General features: G+C 34.3%; 3 protein-coding genes across 7 annotated transcripts in view; 1 reads left to right on the forward strand and 2 right to left on the reverse strand.

Annotated features, from left to right (window-relative positions):
* Positions 1-611: 611 nt before the first annotated feature.
* On the reverse strand, positions 612-2,818 carry LOC111514675 (sin3 histone deacetylase corepressor complex component SDS3). Of its 2 annotated transcripts, XM_023170925.2 has the most exons (6): positions 2,409-2,818; positions 2,106-2,325; positions 1,699-2,048; positions 1,424-1,639; positions 1,083-1,200; positions 612-1,023 (listed from the first exon to the last, which is right to left on the reverse strand). In XM_023170925.2, the coding sequence occupies exons 2-6, from the start codon at positions 2,254-2,256 to the stop codon at positions 878-880; spliced, it is 981 nt and encodes a 326-aa protein (XP_023026693.2). In that variant the 5' UTR covers positions 2,257-2,325; positions 2,409-2,818; the 3' UTR covers positions 612-877. The 2 variants fall into 2 exon arrangements, with proteins under 2 accessions (XP_023026693.2, XP_074027248.1); XM_074171147.1 differs by having other exon boundaries at positions 2,106-2,818.
* A 2,595-nt stretch (positions 2,819-5,413) lies between these two features.
* Positions 5,414-12,081, forward strand: ND-49 (NADH dehydrogenase (ubiquinone) 49 kDa subunit). Its single transcript, XM_074171066.1, has 7 exons — positions 5,414-5,575; positions 5,747-5,972; positions 6,023-6,224; positions 7,801-7,988; positions 8,089-8,252; positions 8,379-8,628; positions 11,710-12,081. The coding sequence occupies exons 1-7, from the start codon at positions 5,493-5,495 to the stop codon at positions 11,983-11,985; spliced, it is 1,389 nt and encodes a 462-aa protein (XP_074027167.1). The 5' UTR covers positions 5,414-5,492; the 3' UTR covers positions 11,986-12,081.
* Positions 12,082-12,973: 892 nt separating this feature from the next.
* Positions 12,974-20,343, reverse strand: part of tapas (tudor domain-containing protein 7 tapas) — a 28,861-nt gene continuing 21,491 nt past the window's right edge. For all 4 annotated transcript variants that reach the window (XM_074170893.1, XM_074170983.1, XM_074170846.1 and 1 more), the window contains exons 13-17: positions 18,610-18,806; positions 18,491-18,552; positions 18,177-18,432; positions 14,509-14,660; positions 12,974-13,949 (exon numbers count right to left, since the gene is read on the reverse strand). In XM_074170893.1, coding sequence (XP_074026994.1) covers positions 13,720-13,949; positions 14,509-14,660; positions 18,177-18,432; positions 18,491-18,552; positions 18,610-18,806 — 897 coding nt within the window. In that variant the 3' untranslated portion in view covers positions 12,974-13,719. The remainder of the gene's footprint in view (positions 13,950-14,508; positions 14,661-18,176; positions 18,433-18,490; positions 18,553-18,609; positions 18,807-20,343) is intronic.

Here is a 20,343-nt window from a genome sequence, read left to right on the forward strand (position 1 = left end):
GTGTGTCCATAGCCTCCTCCCCCCTTAACGTTTGAATGGAACTAGATATCAAGGTGGGACAAAATGTATGTGAAAAGGTATCATTTTCAGTACTTTTTGATAAGAAAGTCAATAGTGCTGCATCACTCGTCGCCGATAGGGCGCCACCAACTTTTTTCAAATAGAGAGCAGGTCTTATACTCGTTTGATATTTATTTCAATTTTCTATCCAAAATTTTTTATTTCTGAAAATCGGATCAGCCGTTCCTGACTCATTGTACTGGAGGAGCCGAAATAGAAATGGGAGAAATAAACGAGAGCTTTTCCTAAATGCTTTATTTTCCCAAGTTTTTTGTTTATTTGAGAAATGAAATTGTTATCCTAGTGAATGTTCGAAAATAGTTTTCATTACTTTTCAAGATTAGACATCGAATTTCTCAGTAGTTCATGATTCACAAATAATTGTTGTTTTCAATAGACTTTGAAACTGGGCATTAAGTTACTTAGTAGTCCATTATTCAAAAAAAATCACTAGATTTATTAGGCGTAAAACAATTTTTCTTTTTTCTCAAAATTAACAGTACCGAAAAAAAATCATAAATTATTCTTCTTTATTTAGACTCGTACAGAAAAAACGTTCAATAATTACTTTATTTGGATCCAAAAACAGGAAAAAACCCACCAGAAAAAATGAAACTCTTGGCGAATACTTGCAAATAATTTACGAAAATTTTCAAAATCGGATTGATTTTTGAATATATTCTAAAATCTATTTTGATAAACGAGTTTACAATGTAAAATTCTTGATTAATTTTTTTTTATAGAAAACGAAATATTTCATTATTATTTACAAAAATCTTAATGCAATCTTAAATTATCACAAATACTGAAATTCTTTTCAGGAAGCTCTTCTCTTGAGAGAGATTTTGCCTCGGGCAAGGTACGATATATAAATCCTAACTTTTGCACCGTCAGATTTCTTAACCCAAACAGCATCATTGCCAATGGCGGATATATTGGCAGGGAATTTGGGCATGTCACGACCTACAAAAACAAGAGAAAACAGGTTAGGTTGTTGATGGAAATAATGAAAAAATACCTACCTTCAACAAAAACGGATTGTCCCCGATGATACCAACGTTTTTCATACAATAATTTTCCATCTTCTATTCGGGTTTCTATGAGAGGAGTTTCAGTGACCTGCTGTACGGGCACTGCTGCCTAAACAAAAAATACATGTGAATTTTATATGAATATTGCATTCAATAGTTTTTTTCGTGCATTTTATCGATGTGAAGGAAATAATCAAGAATAAATTTGGAAAGTATCACGTTTCCAAGATATATTTAGGGTATACATCTAGCATTTTTCATATCCAACTGCTCTTAACCAAAAATTAGCAAAACTAAACTCTTATTAGAATGAATCAAATTTATTCAGTTACCTGGACATGTCCTGGACTCGATGAACAAGAATTCTCACTGTGTTTTCGAACTGGTGTAGAAAGTTTTCCTTTATTAATAATTCGCAAATCATGTTCCATCTCTTTTTCGTCGAGCAGGTAAGTGATTTGTGCCGTTGGAGCTTTTCTCCTTTTCTCTGGTAGAGGCATTGGATCATTTGGTCTCCGACGTAGTTTTCTTGTCATAACTGGCTTTACCTAGAAAACAATATTCTCTGTTATAAAGATGATGGAGTAAATAGATCATATACACTTACCTCCATTGAGTCACCTGTGAGCTCCATAGTGAATCTTTCTGCTTCCACAGTCCTCTTTTTGTCTTCAAGATCTGATATAAGGTTTTCCTTCAGATCAATTTTTTTCTCTTCAAACTCTCGAGCAGCTGCCTTTTTTTCCTGGATATATTCCTTTTCAACACATTCAATAGTATAGTCCCTATAGAGTGCATTCAGACGTATACGCTCTTTATATTGGTATTCAAGTTTTCGAACTTTTCTGTTATAATCGTGATGAGTACCATCTTTGAGTTGCTGCAATTTCTTTTTCAAGTTAGCCAATTTATCCTGGTACATTTGCTCTTTGATTTCCAGTGGTTCTCGATGTCTTCCTGGGGAAATTAGATCACATGTTATTTATATAGATCAAAATATTTAATATTATGCACCTGTGTCTGTTTCACTGGCATCTTCAGTATCTTCATCACTTTCTTCAGGAAGTTCTTCATGATCTTTATCATCTTCATCCTCAAACTTTTCCTCGTCATATTCAAAATCTTGAATGCATGAATTAGAATAAGGAGAGCCAAACAAAGACATTTTTCAAAAAAAGGGTTCAATTTTTTTTCAAGAATACTTTCATTCAAGATGTCTTAATCAGGCTATATTCTGTAAGTTAAAACTCAAAACCTCCACTTCAATTCACATGAAAAGTGTAATTAAATCAATAGGTATCTTATTTAAATTATTACATTAGTAATTGTTACTTTCGTAACTCCACCACAGATTGTATATTAGTTATCAGTGTAGTTCCTAATTACTACTCTTCTACTCGAAACAAAAAAAATTATAACAGATTACTTATTGTCAAAATATATATGTAAACGGTGGTCAAAAGTAAAATTTGACAGGCAACACGATTAAGGTTATGTCGATGGGCAACACTAGCTACTAAGCTACCAGCACTCCAGCATAGCATTACTGGGGCGCTGGGGCCATTCAGTCAAAAGGTTGGTATTTGTCTTCGATAGTGATAGTTAACTTATCAAAATTGACAGGAGAAATGTGGCAAATGTGGAAATGCTCTTCAATCTTCGGTTTTGTTACTTGGGTTTGTGATACGAACCCCAACTTTTTATAGATCGAGTTTATCATTGATTGAAACAGACAAACGACACAGAACAAATACTGGAAATTCTAAACACATCAGGAAGAGACTTTAGCATGTTTTGTCCCCACATAATTTAAATCTATAGTTTTATGTTCGAAGCTGAGTGTGGCTCTTCTGATTATTTACCTTTTTTTTGTGACAGAAATGTAGGACAGGTTGCGGACTTCCTCTCCGACTGCGCAGAGGAGGGTTGTACCGATAGAAGAGCGATTATGTAACTCAGTTACATAATCATCGTATCTGGATAAACGGCTATAGTAACCGAGCCCATTAAACCAAAGACAAATTTTAGGTTATAAGAAACTGTACATAACCTAAAATACCTGTAATTTTTCAGAATGCATACAGATTTGTCTCCACACCTGCATACCGACCATTGTAATGAATTGATTAGGATATTACATCAATGTCGTCAAGAGGTAGGAACATAAATGAAATGGTTTTTAGATTTAAAAAAAACATGTTTTAGAACCCTTTCCTAAGACTGTTTGGAATATGTAATTCGGAAGACAGTGAGATGAGAAAGTGTTTGAAACAGGAACGTTTAGAAAGAAGAAAAAGAAATTATGAAAAGTCCTTGGAGACAAAACGAAAACTTCAACAGCTATTCGAAGAAGAAAAACAAAAGTAATTTGTATTTGAAAATACAGGTTCACCAGAAATGTGTTTTGGCTGTTAGAATGTTCACAGTATTATTGTTGAGATAGAAGACCAGTATGGAATGAATTGTACATAATAAATGTTAAGCTATGAATAACTCATTTAACTTTATCAGCAGGTTGAGGATTTTTGAAAAATGTCAAATGGTGCATTCTGTCGAACAAGCGATCTTTTGCTCATCTGCCACCTTGGATTTTAAAAGTAATACTAACTGAGTATTGAGTAATATTTTAAGATCCACATTTTTTTGGAGAGAGAGGATAGATGAACTGCATATAGACTTGTGTACATCGCCAATTGAACAAAGCAATCTAATGCAGAGTATTCTAGATTGCTGGTTGACAATGGAAGTCACAGCATTCTGGGAATGACCTCTGACATTAGGCCTCCAACTGTCAACTACAAACTGCCTAATACAGTACTTTTCCTGAGTACAGTGGATTGGATGTTCCAGGATTGGCTCACTTCAAGGCCTTCTTTCATCCTTCGAAGTTTGAAACCAAATTGTTGTTGGACTACATCAGGGATGAACTACGATGTCTAACAGGCCTCCTGTTTGGAAAATGATGAAACAGCAGAGCATATACTTTGTGCCTGCCCCGCTGCAGACCGAATCAGGTTTTCAGAGTTTGGTAGAACCATACTTCTACCATCTGACCTGAAAGATCACTCACTATATAAACTAATCGGCTCCATCAAGAAGCTGGGTTGATTTGGTCGAGTTTGAATAGGTGTGCGCCACAATAAACCCTTGCGGGTTGCGGTGGAGGGATGAATAGGCTCACTCACGTTTGATATAACCTAACCTAATATTTCAAGAATCTTGTGGAGGCAGTATTGGTTATTTCTGACTATAATATAGCTTTATTCATCAAACTGGGGTGTCTGGAATACATTTGTACTGTTTTTCCACAAAAATTATCAACACGAGTTCTTATAACAAAATTGTATTATAAAGACAATCGCTTAGTGCCACTACCTTGTAGAGTCCTGCAAGGCTGATTCATGCCTTATACTCTTTAAATAAAAAAAATTTGTCTACTGCCAATCAGGTTTTGATCAGTCCTTGCGCAAAATACAAGTGCAGTGTGGCTGAGAGGTGAAGGTTGTAGTTGCAGAACCAATACAAAGTTTTAGTTCCATGCTTGAGGTTCAAATTAGGCTATTGTTTAGTAAAACGCATGTTGCGGTTATATAAACTATTTGATGAAAATATCAGGATGAAGTGTTTCTTGAATGCAGGTAATATTATTGTTAATGGGAAACCTCCCATAAATTAACTTTGTGAAGAAACCTTGAATCACTATTTAGCGAGAGTTTTCGACAAAACAAATGCGAATTGGTAAAATACACTAGGATTTCTATATATCATCCTTCCATGTAGACGCAGCATAAATCACATCACGTAGAATTTGAAATCTGTGAGGCATAGTTAGCCATGTTTATATGAAGGAGGTACCGTATAGTAGTGTTGGTATACCCCATATCGAAAACGTATTATTTTTATTTGCATGTGCTCCAGACGCGTACATTTACTACAGTTTTTTCTTTGGAGCTAACAACTTAATCAAATCCGCTGACATCCGGCTTGGATACCAGTGAAAAAACACCGTAAATATGGTCTACACTTCTATACGGTACTAAAATCGTTCTATGCCACCACCATACAGAAGTGAACACCTTTCATTTTATTTAGGTTTATATTTATTGTATTTCACTTTGAAATTTGGGTTGCAGTTTCAAATGATGACGTTACTCTCTGTTACCTCGACAGAGAGGGCAACCGCAACTTGGCCAAGGAAAAAGAAATAACTGTAGTTCAATTCTGGTAGATTAATGCGATCTCGGGAGAAATTAAGTATTGTTTTTTTTTAACATTTGGATCCAAAAAGTTTTCATTTGGCAACATTGAACAAATAAATATTCGATTTGACTGTAATGACAGATAACAGTTGACGGAGTTAAATTTTTGACTTTGTGGTTATGGTAAATTAAATTGCTGAAGATGAATACCATTTTGAAGAAATCTATCGAATTACTTCCTTCAAAACTGTTTTTGAGAAACGGAACAGCTCTGATTCATACCAGGTAATGGTTCACAGTTGTCAGTAAAATGTCCTAATTTATCATTTTGATTAGTTATGTAATTTCCAAGGAAATGGTATCTGAAGTTTATAGTCTGTTGAATTTCTCATTTTACTCATTATCGAAACATAAATATTGTCATGATGAACGCCTGAAAAATTCATTGTTTTGAAGTCAACAGAATAATGGTGCGAAATGGTATCCAGATTCAGAATGGATGTCACAGTTTGACGGACCTGTCATGTATCCTGATGAGGAAACTAAGCATTGGGCTCTTCAACCATGGAACGCCAAGAAAATACCTGTGGAGAAAGCAGTGAAAAACATGACCCTTAACTTTGGGCCCCAACATCCTGCTGCTCATGGGGTACTCCGACTAGTCTTGGAATTAGACGGAGAGGTATTATAGCAAACCTTGTTGTAACTATTGATTTTTCATGTAATTTTTAGGTAGTGAAAAGGTCCGACCCCCATATTGGACTTCTACATCGTGGTACAGAGAAACTTATAGAATATAAGACCTACACACAAGCGTTACCATATTTTGACAGACTTGACTACGTTTCAATGATGTGCAACGAACAGTGTTATAGTTTAGCAATTGAAAAGTTGTTGAATATTGATGTTCCATTGAGAGCTAAATATATCCGAGGTATACCTTGACAATTGAAAAGTCTGACAATTAGATGTTACTTTATAGTGAACAATTTTTTCCTTTTGGATTAAAATCTTTTTGGAGGTGTATGCTGTGCAAATTGGTCAGCAGACTATACACAATCTAACAAAAAAAAGATAGGATGTTACCTATTGGAAATGTTTCTAATGATTTCAGTGACATTCAGGGTGTGTTTGGGAAAGGGGTGGGGAAGGGAGGAATATGCCCAATTCCATAATCGATCAAAGGTAAATGAACTGTTAGGATTATCCACCTACAGAATATTTTGAAATTGTTGTTGATAATGTTTTTTTCTGGAAAAAAGTGTAAAGCATTTTACACAAGTACAAACAAAAAGTTTTTCAATATATTCCACTTTGGGATATCCAAATATTTATTTAAAAAAAAATCTACAATACAAAAAAAATTTAAAAAGAACTTTTAAGTTATTGAAGAGTTTGTTTGCAATATTCTTTATTCCTTTGCCCCTTCCTTGAATACTGCCCAGAATTATTCAATACTGATTCACTTGCAATATAGTTTTTGATGAATATTTGTTGAATCTTGTGCTAGTTTTTTAAAAAAATTATGATAGCATTACATATTTTTGTGTGCTATTCACAAGTGTGAAGTCGGCGACTAGAAATCAGCTATTTCAGGATCCATTTACGGTAATGAAAACTTGTGACGTGACATTCTCTTCATGATGGCTTTTTGTCCCTCTTTATTCACTTGTCACTTCCATTTGTATCGTTTTCAGCAAACTACATCATAATTGTTTATAAAAGTAAATGACACTTTCATGAGTTACTTTGTCATTGGTTCTGTTGGTATAAAAGTTACACTAGAAATGCATGTGATGTTAATTTTATATGTGAATACTTTTTTCTTCATCTACACATTAGATTCCATGTTTGTAGTTTGTGTAATTCATTTGAAAGTATCGACAAGATAGTAGTATTAATATCCAGAACAAGCATTTTTCACAATCGCCAATAATGCAATACTCTTCTGGAAGAGTGTTTTGTCCACTTGGACTGGTGAAATGCACGTTAAGAAAAGTATTACATTTCTGGTAATTGGGAAAAGTTCTTCTTTTGGAGTTATTCTATTCCAGATGTTCCAGTTTTACCTTTTATATCCATTTACATGTTATTCTCATATTTTACGATGAAACTCAGTCAAATTTTTGACATGGTACTATAATATACTTTTCTTGACTTCAACTCTTTGTGATATTGCCAACCAATAATAGCAAAAACTCTAGTGAAGTAACAGTATCATTTAGAACATGAATCCATAAATAGGGTCTATTTTGCGAAATAGAAGTTTTTTATTCTGTGAAAACATTTGAAATGGGTGAATAGCCAAGCAGCATGAGATCGTTAGAAGAAGGTGTCATTTTACAGGTTTTTATTACCAGGAGCGAGTTCCTGAAATAATCGATTTTTTGACAGTGACTTAAATGGCCTTACTTCCGAAAGAAAACCCAAATTGCACTTCAGATTCGTGACCAGCAGAAAAAAATATGTATATCTAAAAAAAGGCTTGAAAAATGTGTTTTTCATTTTAGTATTATTTGCTGAAATCACTAGAATTTTGAATCATATTATGGGTATTGGTACTCATGCTCTGGACGTTGGTGCTTTGACTCCATTCTTCTGGCTCTTTGAGGAACGTGAAAAACTCATGGAATTTTATGAGAGAGTGTCAGGAGCTCGTATGCATGCTGCTTACGTTAGACCTGGAGGAGTTTCCCAAGTGAGTCAATAACAAGATATATTTTTAAATAAAACTACTTAGTAGTGAGTGATGAAATACTTACTTAATATGAGTTATCATTGATAAAGTTTGATTTCAGGATATACCATTAGGTTTACTCGACGATATTTATGAGTTCGCCTCCAAGTTTGGAGAAAGGATTGATGAAGTCGAAGACGTTCTGACAAACAACAGGATATGGGTGCAGAGAACGGAAAATATTGGCGTTATCTCTGCTGAAGATGCTTTGAATTATGGCTTCAGGTAAAATAGTAATGACAATAAAAGGTTTATCCGTTTTTATGACTCTAAACTGCTGTATCTCGGTGAATACTTATTCAATACAGAAGTGTATTTCATTACAAATTTCAAATTAACTTTACATTTCAGCGGAGTCATGTTGAGGGGTTCTGGAATCAAGTGGGACCTACGAAAGAATCAACCTTACGATGCCTACGACCTGGTTGAATTCGATGTACCTATCGGAACACACGGTGATTGCTATGATCGTTATTTGTGTCGCTTGGAGGAAATGAGGCAGTCTTTGAGAATTATTTATCAATGTCTCAATCAAATGCCACCTGGAGAAATAAAAACAGATGATGCTAAATTAACACCACCAAGTAGAGCTGAAATGAAGGTATCATTTTGAAATTTCGAATTATTTTTGAAAAATGCAAGTCTGCATATAGATGATTATATTGAAATATCTTGATTTTAATCATTTATTGACTCTCAGAGATTGATGTGGATTTGTTCCTTAACTAAACACACTTTCAACTTAATTGTTTTTAATAATATGTTTATTCAACAACAACATTGAGTTAGTACCTAGATATTATAACAGAAATTATATGTGAAGGAACAAACACAAGAACAGCCATAAGGAAATATATCCGCGCATGGCTATAACTCCTAGTGACATATGTAACAATGAACAAAAATCAAATAAAGGGTTATATATACATATATACACATACATACACACATATGTGCTTATACAGGGTGTTTCAGAATTCGACGGACAAACTTATACCACGTCATTCCTCTTGCAAAATGATGAAAAATGAGGTAGGACATGTGTGTCCGAATATGAGCCATTTCAGAAATACAGGGCGGTGAAGTTGAAAAATAAAAAGACCCTTTTCGTCGTAGCTCCCGGACTAAAAGGAATAAATTAATGAAACTCAGCAAATCGATTACGAGCTAGAATGTGCTTCCTCCAGTGGTATGTTTGCTTCAGTATCAGTAGCCAGTGGCGTTCCAGCGGGGTAGTAGCTTATATTTCCCCCCTTATTTTTTACGCCACTGACTTTATATCTCCAACCGTCGTTTTTTTGAATTCCTTGATCAATTTTACGTAAAAACCAAATAAACATTCACTATGAAAAAACCAGTAGTTTTCGAGAAAAATTGAGTTGAACTGATAGGTGCATTCTCGTATGGGAATATTAATAATCGAGTAAAATAATCGAAATTCCAAAACCGAAATTATTTGAACTCTTTCATCATTCTACCATTCATTGTGTGCTTGAAAAATTATTCACTTCGGCAACATATTGCGGATTTTCTACCATTTTACCAACTTTTTTTGCAGATACTTCAACGCCCTGTATTTCTGAAACGGCTCATTTCCGGACACACATGTTCTACCTCATTTTTCATCATTTTGCAAGAGGAATGACGTGGTATAAGTTTGTCCGTCGAATTCTGAAACACCCTGTATATACCTATATACATACACATATATTTAAACACACAAATACATATTGTAACGAATTAAAGAATTAACTGTCTTAATCAAATTTATTTTTAACAATATTTCACTATCACAACTAATTTATATCCAACACTTAGTAACTAACGCTTAATTTATCTTCACGACTAGATTCCTTTCCTTAAACGCACGATTCACTTTCTAAGTACAGACTACCCCTCGGGACGGAGAGCGGCCTTTTTTATATCGTCAACAAACGTTCCGGATCCGCATCCTTCGCGCTCTTTCGCGATGCGACATGCGTTTGTTGACTGGGACATCGGTCAGGGCCGGCTTCAGATTCATTACAATATATTCAAATAGACGGCAAAAGTTTATTCATTTATGTATCCAATGAGTGTAATTCTCTGATTTTTTGAGTGAAAGCGAAATAACGTTTTGACATACAAACTAGTTATATTATAGTATACCTAGGTAAATTAGAAGTGAGATTACTCTCACATATTTATACATACATAATATACATACACATATATACACACATACAAACACTGCCTCATACACAAGCAAAATGTCTAATTATTTTTGAGGTCGATGATTTGGTGAATCTAATTGTGACTTTGACTGCTTATCCATTTTTTAACTTTTGACTTATATAGCCTGTAAGAATTCATTGCTTTGAACTGAGGAGGAAAAATATTGAAGATTCTTGGCCCAAGATAAACATGGCTTCTTTGCCCCAAAGCTTTATACATTCTAGGGACAATCACGGAGATAGCACTATTTCTAGTCTGATGTATTGTCGTAGATGTTTCTATTTTTATTTTATATTGTTTCAGCAATAATGTCTGGCAGTATAACTGTCTAATATCGAAGAACCCGCTTTCAATATATAGTAGATCTGAAGAATACCTGAAATTTTTCTTTAAAATTATTTTCAATATCCACTTCTGTGTGATTTCTAGTTTATTAAGGTAGTTGTTCGTTAATCCTCCCCAAGCAATTATACCATAACTGAGCTGAGATTGTATAAGTGCAAAATAAAATAAGTGTAAAATAAAATATCCTCAAGTGGTTTAATGAACAGAAATTTGAGCAGATTTTGAATTTTCTTGTGAGGATTATGTTTATCTGCTTTTTATAATTTTACAGATGACTTGTTTAGATTTTTCAAAGACTTTTGACAGTCAACAGTGATTTGTCATTGCTGAAATATCATTGTCTCTGAGGTTTTCATTCAACAATATCTCATTGTTGATCGGTAGCATTTGAATCTTTTAAGGATTGTTTACAAATTCGAATGCCAAACTTATGTTCAATAGCTTACTCAGGCTGTCTGTTCAAAAATTTCCGAAAAAATTGCATGGCATTAGCCAACCGATATGCCGAAATCCTCAGCAACTTCCTAAATAGTAATTAGACTATTCTCAATAACAATTTTCTTCACTTTCTCAACCTTTTCATCGGTTGTTGATGTACTGGGGTGTTCAGGGTGATCGTTGTCATTCACATCTCAACCTTCTGTAACAATTTTGTGTCACTTGTAAACATTTTTCTGACTCAAGAGTACAATCACCATATGCCACTGTCAACATCTCAAGTATTTTTGAGCACTTAGTTCCATTTTTTTACACAAAATTCATTGCAAATTCTTTGTTCCATTTTTTTTGATAGCCGAAAATCGCCGAACATGCAAAACACTTCAAACTTTTATGTCTCTCACTAACAAACTTAACATGCTAATTAGCTGAAACTGTGCACATATGTTCGAAACGAGTGTACGAACATAAAAAAATGAAAAGACGCTAATCAAGTTCTTTCTTTCATGTTTCATAATCAGTTTTAAATTTAAACCTTGTAGTTATGGTATGGATTGTATTCATTTGTGACAATTTGAAAATAGATTTGAACGAACAATAATAAATAATTCTTTGATAAGTTTTGCTGTAATTCAATAAAAACTTTTTAATAGGATTCCCACACAAATGAATGAATGTATTTCAGACCTCCATGGAAGCACTGATACACCACTTTAAGCTCTTCACCCAAGGATACCAAGTACCGCCGGGTTCAACATATACGGCAATTGAAGCCCCGAAAGGAGAATTTGGTGTTTATCTTGTTTCAGATGGGAGTTCCAAACCTTACAGATGTAAAATTAAAGCTCCCGGATTTGCACATTTAGCGGCTCTGGACAAACTAGGAAAGAATTCTATGTTGGCAGACATTGTGGCTATTATTGGAACCCTGGATGTTGTTTTTGGTGAAATTGATAGATGAATACAATTTGAATTTAAATAGGCGCAAAATGATGTTCAATAGATCATAAATTTAAATTATCCAATAATTGTAAATACATTTCCTGTTTTAAAAACATTACTTAACCTTTTCCTCTTCAACTTATATTTGCTATCTCCAGAAACTGAAAAGCACAACAATTTGCCAACTAAATTGGGCAGCTATCATCAGGATACCGATACTATAACCAGTCCTCAAAAATAGAGTCCCAAGAGAGACGTCGATTCAAGCTTCTATATTGACTTTTCATAAACTACATCTAAGGATTTGATCTACACAAACTTCATTTGAGAAATATATCAGTGTTCGTTGCGCTAACACAGTAGCTTCTTCAACAGTGATTCAAAAGTGATTTTCATCAAGTATCGGCCGAATCAATTAGAAAATTCTATATTGACTATCGTCCAAAACAAGTTCTTTTCCCAATCACCGGAACTGCAATACTATTCTCGACGCGCGTTTCAACAACCAAGTTTGTGTATCTAAAAATGCCCTCTATTCATATCTAAATTGGTTCACTTTACAATTGTAATGGGACTTGTCACTTATTTCCAGGCTTTCGAAAGCATACAGGAATCTAGTGGCATGTACCGATCTTCAACAATTCCATACAGTTTTCATTGTTGAACGACACTAGATTTTTCTGGTCTTTAAAATCTGATATGTGCTGCGTGTTCTTTGAAACGAGTTTCAATGGCTCGCTTGGTCTGACCGGTATATCTTCGTCACAGTCCTCACAGCTAATTTCATATGTCAAAGTGAGACCTGAAATGGACCCTTGGGTTACATCACTGGTGATTGCAACCAATTTCGAAAGCTTGTTACTCAGGCTGGCATATTTTGTAAAGAAACAGATAAAATATGAATTGTAAAAAAAAGCGTAACTTATATTTGAAATGTTTCAGTTCTGTACTAAGTCTAACTGGCCATGGTAACCATGTCGAAGGTATTTTCAATAAAAAAGCCAATAATCAAATAACCGTTTATTTTACAAAAAGAATTTTTTCAGTCAACTGTAGATATACATACAGAAAAAATCTCTCAAGAAAACTTTTCTGAAATAAATGAATCTAGAGAAAATATTTCAACTTAGAGTACAACTTTCAATAGAATATACAAAAACAAAAATAAAACAAAATATTGAGATAAATCAAAGAAAAATCCTTTTTTTTTCATAGAAAAAATAACTTCACGTCTTAGCATATCCTTTTTACTTAAAAACAAAACAATCAACACTGATAACTTTATTACAAAATTTTACTAAAAATATGAAACTCTTTGTAGGAAATTTTCCTCAACAAGGATTAGTTTCCCAAAATTATGCAAATAAAAAATCCATTACTACAGACAGCTGAAATTATATTTTCAAATTGATCAGTTCCTTCTCATATCGTGTCTACATATTGAACAGTTGAGATAGGTAAGGTGATGTCATTAAAGCAAGTATTATAGAAAATAAGAACAATATTGATTTCCAATTAGTGATACATGAATGACAACAGACTAAACTACGTTAACAAAACAAAGAGTAATCAATAAATAATAATCTGATATAAAAATCTTTTGCAAGGACAACTCACAAACTCTAAATGAACAGCCATATTTATCAACAATAGTGTAGCAAACTTCATCTTGATATCATCTAAGTGATCACGCTCGGTTTGGTAATGATTAAAGCAAAGTAATTCAGATAATATCTGTGAGAAATTACTTTTCTCAATTTTTCACTTCGACTGCTATGCCTTTTTTTATTAACTCAGTTCCGATATAAATATCGTCTTCAGAAGTTGAAGTATCTATCAACACCAACTGCAGTACTAAATCTGATTCATACAATTCGTCTTTCTCTATATCTATGATGATAGAATAAAATGATTTTTTCTCTACCATTTCTTTAAAATAATTACAGTCCTCCATGGTCCATTTCGATTCTTTTGGTTTCACACCTGTTGAAGAAAAATAAATTATTTAAAACTTTCTATCACTACACTATGGAATTGAAAAAATCCAACAGAGGTCACACATAGAAAATGTAGATTTTCAACACCTCAATAAGGCGTGTTACGTTTAAACTGCTCCATGGCTTTTTAATTATATGGGTTTATCTTGTAGTGGTAGTGGGAGAGATGAATATTTTGAGAGTTTATTACAAAATATTAATTTTCTGTTATAATCTAAGTAATCTATATTGTGAATAGTTGAAGCTATCGGCATCTCAAAGGCCAACAAAACCATTTAGTTGCAAAGTTACGAATTATCATTTTTTCTAGTCTTCATTTCCAACTCCTCAATTGGTTATCCAAATTCAAAACCCTAAAAGTTGTAAACTAGTCGTTTCTAAAAAAAAGTTAATAGCTCCCTCTCTGCAAAGAGTGAGGTCAAATAATTGTCTTTTTACAACAAAGAGTACTAAAAATGGTTTCTTTTAATGATTTTTTTTCGGATAACAGGGGGAAAGAGACTAGTCACGTCCGCCCTGTATATCACGTGTGAGAATATACTTACTATGAAGCTTAGCTTTTAGAGCCTGATAAGGAAGCTGCATGAACTCAACATCGAGAGGAATCAACTGCTGTACATTCAGGTTGCCGTAATATCCGAAATCACAATAAAATACGGATATCGACCCAGAGTGTATAACTTTGATTACACTGGTCCTGCAAAAAATATTTTTCAATGCTTGTAAAATTGATTGCACAATAAAACTTTGTCCCAAATAGCAGTAAGTAAATTCTGTCTGTGAATCCTTAGGATAGTCACAGAAGTATCTGGACCGACGTATAGATGACGATTGTTATGCGAATGAATTTACTATGTTCAAAAATAGAAACTATATTAAAAAATAGAAAATAGATCCCTTCCCCAACTAATAGAAAAAAACCGCATTTGAAAATACACACATCGGAAAAGTCTAGGGATATTTTTATAACATACTAAGTATCATAAAAATGAATGTATGAGGTCGTTTAATTTCGATTAAATTGGTACACTCGACCACTCTGTAGATTTCTATGGGTTGAACAAAGCCTGCATAAACGGTAACTAATCTTTTATCAAGTTTTTTACAAACTGTAGGTTTTCGGCTAAAATGAATAATCTGAAAGTTTCGAGTTTGTACATTCTATGCAGTTCTTGCTCAGCAATTAAACTGGAAATATTGTGCTTTAACATGGAACGCCATCACTTACCATTGGCTGAGATGAATAGAGCTGTAGGGCTTCTTCAAGGTGGCATGCGACAAAATGATGTAGCTCTTGGTTTGGGGGTCTCCCCAAAGTGTTATCAGTCGATTGTGGCGGCGTTTCCGTGAAACTGGCAGTCCAGCCGAACAACATCCAGGGCGAGGACGCGCTACAACTGCAGTTCAAGACCGATTTTTGGTCTTAACCGCAAGAAGACAACCGACAATCATGCTGTCAGAAATCGACTGCATGAAGCAGATCTCCACAACAGAAGGCCACTTAGATGTCCACCTTTGTCGAGAGGCAATCGCGGTAGAAGATTAGAGTGGTGTCAAGAACATCAAAACTGGGATGCAAATGATTGGGCCACAGTTTTGTTCACAGACGAATTCAGATTTGGATTTCATCCAGATTCTCGTCGAGTAAGACTGTGGAGACGACCTGGAAATAATGAACGTTTGAGACACGTCCAGGAAGCCCACACATACAGAGGTGGTACAGTAATGCTATGGGGCGGAATCATGATCGGCGGCAGAACCGATCTCGTTTTTCCAAATCGCTCCCTCACAGCTCGACAGTACCTCGACACCATTCTTCTACCTATCGTCCGTCCGTTTGCTGGTGCTGTTGGTGAAAACTTCCACCTAATGCACGATAATGCTCGTCCACATGTCGCGCGTTTAGTGACTGACTGGCTCACCAACGAAAGGAGTTGATGTATTGCCATGGCCAGCACAATCACCGGACCTGAATCCCATCGAGCATGTGTGGGACATGCTTCAACGAAGAATTACTCCGCATATGGGGAACATTCACACAACGTTTCAATTGGGAGAGCTTTTAATCGCTGAATGGGCAAATGTACCTTAACAAGACATTGACAATCTCATTTTGTCGATGCACGATAGATGTAGGGCCGTAATAAACCAGCGTGGAGGCCATACTTTGTACTGATTCCAATTTTTTTTGTATTATGATTTTTTTTCGGGGTGCCAAAGAAGAGCCATATTTTTTTTTAGTTTTGCTTATATGCGCACTCAGTATTTTTGACCATTTAATAAATTTTGTTGTGAGTTACATTCGTTTAATAATCACCCGTCAACTTTTTTTTCCCTAAAGCGATCAAAAAAAAAAATTATTGCCATTTTTAAAAATATTCCTAGACTTTTCCGATGTGTGTATTTTGGAACACCAAACCAGGCAAAGAAAATAGAAACTGTGTTTTCCTTTGAGCGAGTTGGCAAACTATGTTATACCATAATCTTGTACATTTGCTTAGTAATCGTTTAACAGCCATCATAATTGATTTTACATGCTTTTACATCATTTGTAAACATGGAAAAAAGTGTTGAATACTTTCAATTGGGAATAAAAGGTGTTGGCTTTCTACTTCTCCATCTTCAAACTAAAGTGTTGGAATCTTCCAAAAAAAGGAAGAAAGTAATTAATTTCAAGAGGAATATTGAACTAGACCTTCCTCTTGAAGATTATCACTTGGTGATTGAAACACGAGTCGAGGTGTTTAAAATAACAGTTTGGTGTTGGGATTATTTGCCAAGTTTCTTCAATCTTGTCAGACTTATTTATTTAGTTCTTGTAATATTTTTCTTTGACATATTCGATCAGTCGCCAATAAATTGAGCAATACTTTTGGAAATGAGCGCGAAAGATAACCTCAGTTGTGTATTTTCTAGAATAATGAATTTCTTGAAGATATATAATATGAATATTGAGTTGAGAAAAGGTATGAAATCGTTAAAAAAAAATGTTCATCTTTGAAATGTTTTGCACAAACTGACATGAAATTGGTTTTCTAAAATACCTTTCCATTAGATTGAGTATTCTTCCAGCTCTATCAAAGATACTGGAACGAGCAATGGATACAAAGTTACGGAGTCATCTGAGTAAATACTCACTGTTACCAGTAACTCAATCTGGATTCAGGAAGGGATACAGCTGCACAACTGATCTTCTACATGTAGTAGATGATGTATTTAGGGCTAAAGATCGAGGTTCATGTACGGCACTGGTATTGCTCGACATTAGTAGGGCTTTTGATACCATAAACCACGACTTATTCCTAGTTATTCTTCATCGCTAAGCGATATCACTATTGCGTGAATATCTCAGTGAAAGGCAACAGAAAGTCAACATCAATAGCAACTGCTCTCAACACCTCACTTTGAAATCTCTGGAGTTCCCAGAGATCCACACTGGGCCCTTTACTGTTTACAATGTACACCGCGAACATTCTGAAATGTCTTGAAATCTGTTCTGCACATTTGTATGCGGACGATACTCAGCTTTATTATGATTTTCCATCGTCTAATATAATTAATGCTTGAATGAAAATAAATACTGATCTGAAATTATTCGTAAAAGCCGCTACTGATCATTGTTTATTCATAAATCTGAGTAAATCAAGTATCATTGTTTTTACACCAAGAAATGATCGAAGTATTGTACACGAAATGAACATCATGATTAATGGTGAGAAACTCGAAATAGTGAATGAAGGAAAAAGCCTTGGTGTCTTGTTAGATTCAAATTTAAGATTTGAAAAACACATAGACAAACTGATCCAACGAGCATATTCTTCTATAATAATAATATATGGAAACAGATATTTTCTTCCCACTTCAATAAAAATTACTTTATGTGAAACCTTGGATCTTTCTTTATTCAATAATGCAGATATTTTATATCACCCGAATCTAACCACAAACTATAAATACAAAATCCAGAAAGTACAGAACTCATGTCTTTGGCTAATAATAAGAAGGTAAAATGAGAAATCTGTGTCTTCTTCATTAATCCGGATACTTCTGACACTATTCCTGAATTGCTAGATATATGGAAGAGCAATTTCTGCCTTCATTTATCATATGCAGATGTCGAGTTCTGCCATTTGTTATGTTAGGTTAGTATCTCTTGTACTGATTAACCTTTTAATAAAAGTATTCATCAACGTTATTATATCTCAACTCATACCTGTACCAGTTCCCATCATCAAACTTTGAAGCATATATATTGCCAGGAATGATCTGATCCGTTGACAAAGGGCTGTACAACACCTCTTTGTACCTTTCCTGCAATTGCTCCATCAACTGATGTAATTTGCTCTGAGATTCTAAGGGCTGTACAAAAAAATTGTAAGGGCTCACTGCAAGGGAAACGTGCACTTCAAAATATTCCTGCTTTTCTGGAATTTTCGGAGATTTCAATTTTCCACCGGACGGAACATTCTCTGGAAAACATTCATCAAATAAGTTTTGTATTCGACAATTAATATTTCTGCTACTAACTGTTAGCTCCTTCCCAGTGTAGGGGATTTCTCCTGAGAGTTTTGCTTTTGATATCTTCCTTCCTATAACAAAAACAAGTTGGGTAAAGAGGAAAAAGTATGAGATGAACTTATGCATACTTCATTTCGACTTCCATTGTGATAGATTTATTAATACAGAAAAGTCCTCCATCTGTATTTCGTTTGAAAAATTCGGCAAAACGTTCGTTTTCGTCTTCTCTGATTATTTTTAGAAGGACGGGGTTGTTTTCGGGCATGGCCTTCTTGGCGAGTGATACAAAGTTCTCTGGTATATCGCTGTCCATTGCCATTTTAACCTAAAAAAATGGAGGTTACTTTTACTTCAAACTGAACACTTCCAGATTTCCTTTTAATGACAAATATTTCGGGGAAATTCGAAATTGATCGCCTACTATATCTACTATTAACAACTTGAATTTTTGAATGATCGCAAAAAACAAACATATGTTTCTCAGAATAGGAGGAACAACATTTTTTTTTTATAATGACAATTACAATCCCCATATCCAAGAAAAACTCAAACACTTCATAAGGTTATTTGGAGAAGGATACTGACCATGTTTACAGAAGGATTTCCAACAACTGATGTTACTAGAACCAAAAATTAATCTCCCCTAAAAATATACCAGTTTCAATTAAAGTTTGACAAAGCTGTTGTACACCAAAATAAGTTTGCGGTTTTGTAAACTGTCCAGTGGAAATTACACAATGAAATGTTACTTGGACCGGTGAAACTGGTTTTCTCTACTTCAAAACTTTTTTATAGTCAGAGATTCTAGTTATGAAAATTTTCAAAGTCCTACTTTGATTATGTTTACATGAGGATTTCTAACAACTGATGTTACTAAAACCAAAGATGAAAACTCTTTATAAAGCTAGTGCATAGCAAAACACGTGTTTCCGTTTTGTAAACTGTCTAGTTTATATTTGGAGATTCTAGTTTTGAAATTTCTTAGTCTCTCCTATATAAACTTTAGTATGTAGAATCCTAATTTGTGACAAAATGTATAGTGCAGACTTATGCAGCTGCTGCGTTTTGTGACATATTTAAGGGGTTGGACTGTTAGTCATGGTATACTGCTTTGGAAAGTATAACAGTATAGAAAAAGAGGTGTAAGTCTCAATTGTGGTTCAAATCCTATTTATCTGAGCGTAGTCAAATTGTTGAAAAGACCAGTTATTCTGAGGAAATAAAAACAAACTGTGGAGTTCCTCAAGGCTCAGTCCTTGGTCCACTATTATTCCTTTTATATATAATGGATCCGATATCTATTGATATTAAAGGTGAGTTCATACTATTCACTGATGACACTACAATTTTAGGGCATGATCAAAATCCCTCTGAACTTGAAACAATATCACTTGTTGTGTTTTTGTAAAACTGTTTAGTGAAAATTTCAGAATAAAGTGTGTTTTGAATACGTTAGTTATGAATTTTCATCAAGTATAGGCCAATTCCATCATATTTCTTCTCATAAGTATGCACTCTTAATTACCGAAATAGTTTTATGCACAATCAGTCTCATTATTTATTTATTTACTATTTGTTATTTATCCTCAATGAAAGTCGAGTTATTACTATTATTATTATAACAAATCAGGGGTCTACAAACCAACACATTCAATATGTATATTTTTATGTTCTGTACGTGTATGGTAAGAAATCGCCCTTGTCTCACGCCATTGTGAAATATGATCAAAAAGATAAATAAAACATTCTATCTAACTATCTATGGGTAGCATTATAAAACTGGATTTGTTGAGTCATGTGAACACCTATGAGAATCCTAACAATTTAGTAACATGATCTAGGAAATACCAAAAGTGAAAAAA

This window comes from Leptinotarsa decemlineata, unplaced genomic scaffold (genome assembly GCF_025532065.1).
Source record: "Leptinotarsa decemlineata unplaced genomic scaffold, Ldec_3_MD MMD2_P_RNA_scaffold_1, whole genome shotgun sequence".
Classification (NCBI taxonomy): domain Eukaryota; kingdom Metazoa; phylum Arthropoda; class Insecta; order Coleoptera; family Chrysomelidae; genus Leptinotarsa; species Leptinotarsa decemlineata.

Excerpts from the sequence above, each read along its gene's own strand:
- LOC111514675 (XM_023170925.2), bottom strand. The coding sequence starts at position 2,256 with ATGTCTTTGTTTGGCTCTCCTTATTCTAATTCATGCATTCAAGATTTT. Across the intron at positions 2,049-2,105 it reads TGCCAGTGAAACAGACACAG|GAAGACATCGAGAACCACTG; the intron begins GTGCATAATATT and ends TAATTTCCCCAG. Across the intron at positions 1,201-1,423 it reads CGAGTCCAGGACATGTCCAG|GCAGCAGTGCCCGTACAGCA; the intron begins GTAACTGAATAA and ends TTTTTTGTTTAG.
- ND-49 (XM_074171066.1), top strand. The coding sequence starts at position 5,493 with ATGAATACCATTTTGAAGAAATCTATCGAATTACTTCCTTCAAAACTG. Across the intron at positions 5,576-5,746 it reads ACAGCTCTGATTCATACCAG|TCAACAGAATAATGGTGCGA; the intron begins GTAATGGTTCAC and ends ATTGTTTTGAAG. Across the intron at positions 7,989-8,088 it reads GACCTGGAGGAGTTTCCCAA|GATATACCATTAGGTTTACT; the intron begins GTGAGTCAATAA and ends GTTTGATTTCAG.